This window comes from Branchiostoma floridae, chromosome 9, assembly GCF_000003815.2.
Source record: "Branchiostoma floridae strain S238N-H82 chromosome 9, Bfl_VNyyK, whole genome shotgun sequence".
NCBI lineage: Eukaryota > Metazoa > Chordata > Leptocardii > Amphioxiformes > Branchiostomatidae > Branchiostoma > Branchiostoma floridae.
Window position 1 is genome coordinate 21,025,530 of NC_049987.1, and position 11,051 is coordinate 21,036,580.

Below are 11,051 nucleotides of genomic sequence, written 5' to 3' on the forward strand. Positions count from 1 at the left end.
TAGGCGCCGGCCTCCAAGCGGCCATCAGACGTGCGAACTCCAGAGCTCTTCCAGTTCTTGTGAATCCGCCTTGGCGTGCCATGCCGCTGACGGCGCTGACGAAGGAGGACTCATCAGGATGATCTCCCAAGTTACACTCCAGTCTGGATTTTCGATTCAAAATGCGACAAAATTTTCAATACCACAATCCCTCATATATGGTACAGAGAATTGGACTAGTTTGAGACAGGAGCAACTAAAATAGGCATTCTTATTCTGAAAATTATGCTTTTATTCAGTATCTTTGCTCACTCAAGTTAGTTCAGTTGTGACCACAATGTTCAATATCACAACCCCATCATATATGGTCGTGTACAGAAAATTGACCTAGTTTGAGGTCGGAGCAACTGAAGCAGTCTATATTAATTAATTTCTGAAAATTATGGTCCTGTTCAGTGTCTTTGCTCTCTTTTATTCAGTTGTGGCCGCTTGAAATATTCATATCTAAAAATCCTTAGAATTTCTGCTTGCAAATAAAGCATGTTGAGAAAAGAAAAACACTCACGTGCTGCCATCTGAGTATTGGAGCACACCAACTCGCGTATCAGTTAAACTAATGGTGAAAGTGCTGACCACTGCCACGACAAAGTCTTTGACCATGTCGAAGTCTGCAACGCTCACGCTGCCAGATCCGTCCAGAACAAAGAACAGGTCTAAACTCAAGTCACATGGCTCGAGTGTTGGGATTGCTGTTGATTGGAGAATATCATAAAGGTCAGAAATTCATAGGAAATGTAGGTTTAATGGTGGAAATGTAGGTTGTGCTTTTGAAGTATGTACGATCCAGGCGAATGTTGAAAAGATATGTTATCAATGAAAAGTGTATAAGAGTAAGGAAATCTATCTAAATAAAGATTGGTTCTTCATTGGAAAACTTAACCTATAGCTAATCATTAATGTAAGCTGGTAGTTTTGTTGAAATAATAGTTGAACATAAACCTACCAGTGGCCTCTTCTGTCGTCGCTTTTGTTGTCGCTTCTTGTGTTGGTGCTGAAGAAAAACAATTATTTATTAAATCCTAGTATACCTGTGCCCAAGATAGCTACAGCCAAATATACCAAAACCATAGTATATACAGGTGAAAGGAAACAAAACCGGACTTTTTAATGCCATAATTGGCGTTTCTTTTTTTTCAACACGACAGTTTGACGAAATGATGCAATATGTTCCCAACATATTCCCGTAGCAAATATAAGGGCTCTTCGTAACATCATAGACAAATACGTGAAAAAGTTCCTGTGTACATTTGTTACCAAGGTGTACAAATAAATAAATCTGTTGACGTGTACAATTGTGCCGTTTTCTACCTAGAAGGGACCTTTTCTCCCACGTATTTAGGGCTGAGTTTGATACCGAACATGTAGGATATATTCCCTTTTTACTTTTGGAAGGGATATGCAGAAACTATCATAAATATAACCTTACAATCACACCATTATGGCAATCATTAACATGTAATCATGACACTTACATGTAGTTAGCTGACAGATGAATCCCCTTCTCAGGCTGCAAGATATGTCAATCCAGCCGTGCCCGGAACCATCCACTACGGTGCAGTCTTCGCCACCGTGAGCATCGTTTGGCTCACTGCCGATCCAGTTGCTGTATCCGGATGACGCCAGGGTTTGACCGTCTTCATATACGAACTGACCTTCGTTGATGAGATCATTCAACCCAATCCAACGGATTTCTTTGCCTCCCAGATTGTGGATATAAGCGTTGGTCACACTGTCTCTCGGCATGGCCAACAGTCCCCCGTCTACGGCACACGTCTGTCTGGCCTCTTCGTACGTCTTAAGCTCAACAAAGTCCTTGTAGCAAATTCCGTTGAAAATTACGTAGTCTGGTGCTATTGGGCACACTGTAGAAAAATGTAGTTATGCTGCTGACAATCAATTTTTATGATGAAAAGTTTGTGACATCTGTTCATGTAACGTTACCGTGTAATGCGGTTGGCTGTATCGTAAAATTTCAAAAAAGCACCCTGAACAGTGACAAACGGCTAGAAGGAAAATCGAGACAAAATCGAGACAAAAGGACAATAACATGTTGCAAAGTCAGCATATTACGGTGCTCATGGGAGCAGGAGCTACTTCAAGATCGAGTGTAGCTATGTGCACAAGGGTAAAGAGATAAACATTATAGAAAATTACTAAATTAGAGGTATTTAGATCAGGAAATGTCTGTGCACTTGAAGTAGTGGTGACGAAATAATGAAGAACATAAACTCACCAGTCTGCGTTGTTGTCGCTACTCTAGTCGGCATTGTTGTTGCTACCGTCGACGGCATTGTTGTCGCAGCTTTGGCCGGAATAGTCGTCGTTGCTCTGGTTGGCATTGTTGTTGCTGTTGTCGTCAGCAGTGTCGTCATTGCTTCTGTTGTCGGTGCTGACGAAATAAAAACATTCATGTGTTAGCTTCAAGAGTAAAAGTTGTATCAAACAATAGATCTGCAACCTAGAAAACGTCAATAGAATAATAAATGATTTAGGCGATTCCAATTATTTGATACCATCTCAATGAAACGTTACAAATGCAGATGTAACAACAATTAAAAAAAGCGTCGCCATTAACTACAGAAGGCTCCACAAATAAAGTGCATCAATATAATTTAGGCTTACCTGGACAGGGCACCCCCGTGTCACAATCTTGTGCCTCCTGATCTGGCCCAACACAGTCTGCCCCGCCGTGAGCTGGTGCAGGATTGGTGCAGCTTCGGTCCCGAGTCTCTGTCCCGTTTCCACACGTCACGCTACAGCTGGACCATGGACTCCAGTCGGACCAACCGCCATCAACTACAGAAAACAGATACCAGGTATGTTTTAGCAAATTTCGGACGTACATTTTAAGAAGTATATTAAGGAAACATCTTAAGGGATATATTTGTTACATTTAATACAACGATGTGTCGTCGTGTGTGTAGTAACTGGTAGATTGTTTGTTGGGCGGAATCATTATGTCCCAGGTCAGATACTCACCATACCAATGTCTAAATTTACGTGTCAACATTAGCGACTTAGAACCGTAATTTATTCCATACAGCTATAATGTGATAATGTTCTGACTCTAAACTTAAGCATTGGATGTGTTATTTTTTCAAGCGAAGACGTTGCAGAATTTACTACAGGAAAGGAATAGAATTGACTTACCTGGACAGGGCACCCCCGTGTCACAATCTTGTACCTCCTCATCTGGTCCAACACAGTCTGCCCCGCCGTGAGCTGGTGCAGGATTGGTGCAGCTTCGGTTCCGAGTCTCCGTCCCGCTTCCACACGTCACGCTACAGTCGGACCATGGGCCCCAGTCGGACCATTCGCCGTCAACTGTATACAAAACAGATTCTAATTAGTCTAGACTCTAGATCAAAATTTGAATAAATATTGTAATGGGGGGAGGGGGCACTATCAAGGCCGTTTCACACTTGTTTCCTTGAGGACGAAAAGGACCCCAACGAGAGAAACTTTTAAAGTTTTGAGTAGCTAGATTGTTCCCTTTTGTGAAAAGAGTGTTTTAGAATCACAGGTGTGATTTAAGTACTGATACTTACCTGGACAGGGCACCGCCGTGTCACAATCTTGTGCCTCCTGATCTGGTCCAACACAGTCTGCCCCGCCGTGAGCTGGTGCAGGATTGGTGCAGCTTCGGTCCCGAGTCTCCGTCCCGTTTCCACACGTCACGCTACAGCCGGACCATGGACTCCAGTCGGACCATTCGCCGTCAACTACAGAAAACAGATTCCAGGTATGTTTTAGCAAATTTCGGACGTACATTTTAAGAAGACTACTGAAGAAACATGTAATACAACTACAAAGGGAAACATTTGCCACCTCATACAACAATTATGTTCTCTCAACTAAAGGACTGGAGGTCTTATTTTTACAGGCAAAGACTTTGCAAAATTTAATACAGGTATAGCAATTGAATTTAGAGTTACCTGGACAGGGCACCCCCGTGTCACAATCTTGTATCTCCTCATCTGGCCCAACACAGTCTGCCCCGCCGTGAGCTGGTGCAGGATTAGTGCAGCTTCGGTCCCGAGTCTGCGTCCCGCTTCCACACGTCACGCTACAGCCGGACCATGGACTCCAGTCGGACCATTCACCGTCAACTACAGAAAACAGATTCCCAGGTATGTTTCACCAAATTTCGGACGTAAATTTTAAGACTACTATAACTACTACTACTACTACCACTGCTATGCGGTTTAGCGTCCGTTGTTGCCTGTCTTCCAGGGGTTGGACGTTTCGTCAACGCATTTCGGTCTGATTGCAGCTCTCCTTTCGTCTCTGTCAAGGGCGTTGGCTTTTTGCAAGTGCGGTTTTCTAATATACTCATTGACACTGTCTACCCATCTTCTCTAGGGGCGCCCACGCGAGTTCTGGCCCACTACAGACAAGTTCATGACATTTCTTGGCCAGTTGTCGTGGGTCATTCTTTGCACGTGGTCATACAAGTGGAGTCGATTGTAGCGCAGGATGTTGTGAAGGCTGTGAGTACCTAGCCTACACCTAAGCTGTTCAGATTGCACTCTTTCTGCTAGTCTTCTAATGCATACCCATCTGATCATGGCATTGTCGCACATATCTAGCTTCATCAAGTCTTCGGCAGACATTGCCCAATTCCCCAAAGCGTATAGCATAACACTTCTGACGCAGGAGCTATAGACATGCCCCCAGTTTCTGAAGGGGATGTTGCGGTTTTAATAAGGGAACATCTAATACAACTACAGAGGGACATATTTGTCACTTTCATACAACGATTATGTTCTCCCAACTGAAGGACTGAAGGTCTTATTTTTTTTAGGCAAAGACGTTGCAAAAGCTAATACAGGTATAGGAATAGAATTGTCTTACCTGGACAGGGCACCCCCGTGTCACAATCTTGTACCTCCTGATCTGGTCCAACACAGTCTGCCCCGCCGTGAGCTGGTGCAGGATTGGTGCAGCTTCGGTCCCGAGTCTCCGTCCCGCTTCCACACGTCACGCTACAGCCGGACCATGGGCCCCAGTCGGACCATTCGCCGTCAACTACAGAAAACAGATTTCCAGGTACATGTATGTTTCAGCAAATTTAGGAAACTTCTAAAGGGATATGTTTGTCACTTTCATACAACAATTATGTTCTCCCAACTGAAGGACTGGGGGTGTTATTTTTTCAGGCAAAGACATTACAAAATCTTATACAGGTATAGCAATATAATTTAGCCTTACCTGGACAGGGCACCAGCGTGTCACAATCTTGTACCTCCTGATCTGGCCCAACACAGTCTGCCCCGCCGTGAGCCGGTGCAGGATTGGTGCAGCTTCGGTCCCGAGTCTGCGTCCCGCTTCCACACGTCACGCTACAGCCGGACCATGGACTCCAGTCGGACCATTCGCCGTCAACTACAGTAAACAGATTCCAGTTAAGTTTCAGCAAATTTCGGGCCCACAGTTTACAAAGAGTACTAAGGAAACATTTAATACAATACAAATACATACTTATACGGACGTATTTGTCACTTTAAAAGAACGATTATGTTCTCCTATCTGAAGGAATGGAGGTGTTACTTTTCTGGGGATGACTTTTCAAAACTTAATACAGGTATAGCATTAGACTTACCTGGACAGGACACCCCCGTGTCACAATCTTGTACCTCCTCATCTGGCCCAACACAGTCTGCCCCGCCGTGAGCTGGTGCAGGATTGGTGCAGCTTCGGTCCCGAGTCTGCGTCCCGCTTCCACACGTCACGCTACAGCCGGACCATGGACTCCAGTCGGACCATTCACCGTCAACTACAGAAAACAGATTCCAGATAGGTTTCAGCAAATTTCGGGCCTACATTTTAGGAGGACTACGAAGGAAACATCTAATACAACTACATAGGGACATATTTGACACTTTCATACAACGATTATGTTCTCTCAACTGAAGGAGTGGAGGTGTTATTTTTCTGGGGATGACTTTGCAAAAGATGATACAGGTATAGCAATATAATTTAGACTTACCTGGACAGGGCACCCCCGTGTCACAATCTTGTACCTCCTCATCTGGCCCAACACAGTCTGTCCCGCCGTGAGCTGGTGCAGGATTGGTGCAGCTTCGGTCCCGAGTCTCCGTCCCGTTTCCACACGTCACGCTACAGCCGGACCATGGACTCCAGTCGGACCATTCACCGTCAACTACAGAAAACAGATTCCAGTTAAGTTTCAGCAAATTTCGGGCCCACAGTTTACAAAGAGTACTAAGGAAACATTTAATACAATGCAAATACATACTTATACGGACGTATTTGTCACTTTAAAAGAACGATTATGTTCTCCTATCTGAAGGAATGGAGGTGTTACTTTTCTGGGGATGACTTTTCAAAACTTAATACAGGTAGAGCATTAGACTTACCTGGACAGGGCACCCCCGTATCACAATCTTGTACCTCCTCATCTGGTCCAACACAGTCTGCCCCGCCGTGAGCTGGTGCAGGATTGGTACAGCTTCGGTCCCGAGTCTGCGTCCCGCTTCCACACGTCACGCTGCAGCCGGACCATGGGCCCCAGTCGGACCAACCGCCATCAACTGTATACAAAACAGACTCTACTTAGTCTAGATCACAATTTGAATAAATATTTTAATGGGGGGGAAAGCACTATCAGGGACATTTTACACTTGTTTCCTTGAAGACAAAAAAAACGGGAGAAACTTTGGAGTAGATTGTTTCTTTTTGATAAAGTATGTTTTAGAATCGCAGGTGTGACCAAAGACTGATACTTACCTGGACAGGGCACCCCCGTGTCACAATCTTGTACAAGTGCTTCCTGATCTGGTCCAACACAGTCTGCCCCGCCGTGAGCTGGTGCAGGATTGGTGCAGCTTCGGTCCCGAGTCTCCGTCCCGATTCCACACGTCACGCTACAGCCGGACCATGGGCCCCAGTCGGACCAACCGCCATCAACTGAATACAAAACAGGTTCTAGTTAGTCTAGATCAAAATTTGAATAAATCTTGTAATGGGAGGGGGGCACTATCAGGGACATTTTACACTTGTTTCCTTGAGGACAAAAAGGAACAACGGGAGAAACGTTTGAGTAGATTGTTCCTTTTTGATGAAGTATGTTTTAGAATCACAGGTGTGACCAAAGGACTGATACTTACCTGGACAGGGCACCCCCGTGTCACAGACTTGTACCTCCTCATCTGGCCCAACACAGTCTGCCCCGCCGTGAGCTGGTGCAGGATTGGTGCAGCTTCGGTCCCGAGTCTCCGTCCCGATTCCACACGTCACGCTACAGCTGGACCATGGGCCCCAGTCGGACCAACCGCCATCAACATGTTCTCCTTATGTATAGATAAAAGCATGGGAATTTTATTTATTGAACATCAGGCATGTGGTCTTTTTATAGGAACAGACTTAGAAGCTTGTAGTTTGGCAATAGCAATGAAACTTGAAATGTTCTGATCGTTTGCATTTTCTTTGGTTTTATGAAACGTCTGGAAAGGTCTTATACAAAACATTATAATAAACCTCACTTCTATCTGTCGGGAAATTTTAGAATCTACTTATGTTAACTCCAAATATAGAGTGTATGGCCCAGATCGTTGAGGTCCTTGATTCGAATCTCCTATAACGTTGCCGTTGTGCCTTTTAGAAGTCACTTAACACAAGCTTCCTCACTCATTCACTCAGTAAATCACTTCCATACTCGTATGGGTGGTCTGTCAAGCTTCTACACGGGTAAGCGAGTAACTAGTTGCGGTTTGGAACGTTTTTCTGATAAGAAGATAAATGGAGGTACCGTGTTTGAGCAGAGCCTCACCTTGCGCACCTGCAAGAACTCTTCACTTCGAAAAAAGCAGTGGTGTTATGAAATTAGTGGATGAAACAAAGCTGTCCGGGTATGCAGCTTGCATATGCAATGAAATTGTTTGGTTTGCAATTCGCTTCTCCGCTTTTTGTCGTAACACTGATGAGGTTCGACAACCTTGCATGGTGCACAAACTCACAGATATACAACAGGAAGACCAGCCAAAGCAGTACTTCACTTCCTTGGAGAACATGTAAATGATAAGTTGGAAGCAGCAAAAAGTGAAGAACAAGAGTTCGTAGACCTCATATCTCCACGAAATAGTCTGATTATGTAAATGACTTCCACATTTGCATAATCTATGCTAAGTTATGTACACCTGTAAGTAACCTACGCTGGTTACTATGTTGATTGTCCATGCATTACCCACATCGATGAATTATGGCACTTTTGCATTAATTATGCAAATTAAGGACTTATTTGCATATTAGGTATTTGATAATGTTCCACCTGCCCCAAACTACATATATTGCACGTATCTGAGTTCTGTAAAGGAAACACTGCAAATACAGATTTTCCTCATTAAATATGCAAATTAAGTGCCAGTTTGCATAATTTGCATTTCATGATGTACATCTCTATCTAAGCTACCTACATACCAAATATCATGTAAATTTGTCATTCCCTTCTTCAGTTATCGTCCTTAGAAGATTTTGACAAAAATGCCCCTGCAGTTCCAGAGCAACCTGCTAGGGGAACCAAAGATAAACCAGATATCCCTTATGTCACAAGCTATCTGGTATCCAAAAATCAAGACCATAGCACATCCAGTTCAAAAGATAAAAAAAAAATGAATTTCTGCTGCAGTACCAAGGTCACATACCAGGGGGCCCAAAATTGACCTTGACCTTTGTCTTTCCAACACCTACCAACAAACCAAATATCATTTTAATCCATCCAGAGGTTCTTGAGTTATGTTCACTACAAAAGCCGGACACACAGACACACACACACACACACACACACAGGCAGACAGACAGACAGACTCAAAACTATATCTCCATTTTTCATGGAGATAAAAAGCATACTTTCACATTCTAGATCCGTCCCCACTGGCCAGGACACCCATTTGCCGTTCTCGCACAGCTTGTCAGGAGAACCTCCAGTATGGACGTATCCAGATGGGCATGTGAAGGTGCAGATTTGGCCGGCTGGGTAAATGGGTTGGTTAGCACAGTCGCTTGTGTAACCTTCGGGATGAATGGGTGGACTCGTGCATGGGTTGCCTAAACAGAAGCAAGATGGTTGATTAAATGTTCATCTCATCTCGTATCTCAGACAAAGAGGTGGTTGAGACTTGAAAGTAAATCATATTAACATAATTCTATTTGAAGCCATAAGAAGCAACATAAAGAGAAATAATGTTGAAGGTGAAGCTGATAAGATTTCCATTTCTGCAAGGCTTATGATGAAGCACCTTGACAAACAAAATGTATCAAAATCCCAAATAAAATCGACCCCTTTAGTTAAGAATGCCAGGAGGCTAAAAGCTATACCACTTCTTCATTCGTCCAAGAACTGTCTACCTTTAAGGGATCAGGACCATAAAACTGTACAAAAAACGACGTATGAAAACCTTAAGTTCATCTGCACTACCACAGAAAGCCACAAGGCGGTCCATAAACTCTTTTGTTTTATTTTTTTTGAGACACCCACCCAGATACTAAATATCATAAAGATCCATCCATATTTTCGCTAGGTATTCTGTTCACAAATAAACGCGCACACCAAACCAACCAACCAACCAACCAACCACCAAACAAATAAACAAACAAACAAACAAACCAAACAACAAACGCTGAAACACACTGCGAAAGTAAAGTAAGACTCACAATTGCACTTCAAACCGCGCCCTCCTCTCCACGGACGGGGTCCGCGTTTGCCCCTGCATTGCCTCTTTCTCCCTCCTCTGCCCTTCACACATCCCAGGATACAGCTTAGGGTGCAGATGGTGTTTTTAGGGTACCTCCCACGAGAATTCGGGCTCCTGTTGCATGATGTTTCTACGTTTGGGAACGTCAGAGCCCTGCACGTGGCTGTAAGGTTAAGAAATTTATATCCTTAGTACATTACCTCTGTGTTTGATACAGATAAATGTTGCCTAGTATACAAGAAACAAAGAACTAAGAATGTACCGTTTGACGATAATGTACTGGAAGTCAGAGTTTTATACTATAAAGCTTAATGCTTCCAAAGCGCTTTGACAAGTGCTGTAACACGTACTGTGCAGAGCTTTCCCAATCTTAAAAGTATCCATTGTAAACATTCAAGACTCTAGAATTGTTTTGATATGCAATGCCCAGATGCATACACCAAGTCTGTTAGTCACTAGCATTTGCCAATGATACACTCGTATAAGTATGGACTTTTTTCTGAGATCTTTTGCATTGTTATGTGGCAAATGTTACATGTATTTTACAAAAAAAGACAAGTTGCACGACGTACCTTTTCCGTAGACAGGAGACACGTTAAGTATCAAGACGAGAGGAACTAGGAAGCAAATGATGGCCCTATACACGCAGATATGAAAAATATGGCATTCTTATTAAAATGGCAATATTTGTGTGTGGGGGGGGGGGGTGCGTGCAAGCGCATGTGCGTGTGTATTTGTATACGTGTATGTGCCCCCTCCGAGACATTGCTTTTAATTTGTGAATCCGAAATTGATCATGTTGATGGATTGCTATTATTGTTGGTAGTTTAGTTTGTACTGACCTACCAAATAAACCCATAGCAGCTTTTTTAGCAGCTTACATGTGTGTCAGCATTACAGACAGACACTCATTACTAAAGGCATTGTCCATCTGGATGTTAGATGGTACGAATAGATCTATTGTGATATTAGCATGAAAGCTCATCTGTGTTGGTATAATCCATTTCTTAAGTTTTTCACTGTCAATCAACCCAAATTTTTTCTAACTTCGAATTTTCAGTCGCTCTTCCGTCGACCTTCGTCACCGGGACATTTCATTACCCTGGACAAAGCCCAAATATTGGACACCGAACCGGATTACTTCATGAGGGGGGTAAAGGAGGCCATCAGAGGCATACATAAGAGCACATCAGCCGACACTTAACAGAGACGGGGGCCGATATCGCTTGCCAGGTATCTACGATTCTTTACTCGAGTCAAGTGTCCTTATACCCCCTTCACATTAGGCGCGATTCGATC

The 11,051-nt window shown here is 43.6% G+C and overlaps 1 protein-coding gene across 1 annotated transcript in view; it reads right to left on the bottom strand.

Annotated features, from left to right (window-relative positions):
* Positions 1-932: 932 nt before the first annotated feature.
* LOC118422285 (SCO-spondin-like) overlaps positions 933-11,051 on the bottom strand; it is a 14,558-nt gene continuing 4,439 nt past the window's right edge. Inside the window, exons 2-18 of the mRNA XM_035829804.1 lie at positions 10,325-10,389; positions 9,712-9,915; positions 8,908-9,105; positions 7,170-7,352; positions 6,790-6,969; positions 6,420-6,593; positions 6,029-6,202; positions 5,642-5,815; positions 5,251-5,424; positions 4,894-5,067; positions 3,975-4,148; positions 3,588-3,761; positions 3,190-3,363; positions 2,662-2,835; positions 2,273-2,428; positions 1,512-1,901; positions 933-1,030 (exon numbers count right to left, since the gene is read on the bottom strand). Of these exons, the coding sequence (XP_035685697.1) occupies positions 933-1,030; positions 1,512-1,901; positions 2,273-2,428; positions 2,662-2,835; positions 3,190-3,363; positions 3,588-3,761; positions 3,975-4,148; positions 4,894-5,067; positions 5,251-5,424; positions 5,642-5,815; positions 6,029-6,202; positions 6,420-6,593; positions 6,790-6,969; positions 7,170-7,352; positions 8,908-9,105; positions 9,712-9,915; positions 10,325-10,389 (3,040 nt within the window). The remainder of the gene's footprint in view (positions 1,031-1,511; positions 1,902-2,272; positions 2,429-2,661; positions 2,836-3,189; positions 3,364-3,587; positions 3,762-3,974; positions 4,149-4,893; positions 5,068-5,250; positions 5,425-5,641; positions 5,816-6,028; positions 6,203-6,419; positions 6,594-6,789; positions 6,970-7,169; positions 7,353-8,907; positions 9,106-9,711; positions 9,916-10,324; positions 10,390-11,051) is intronic.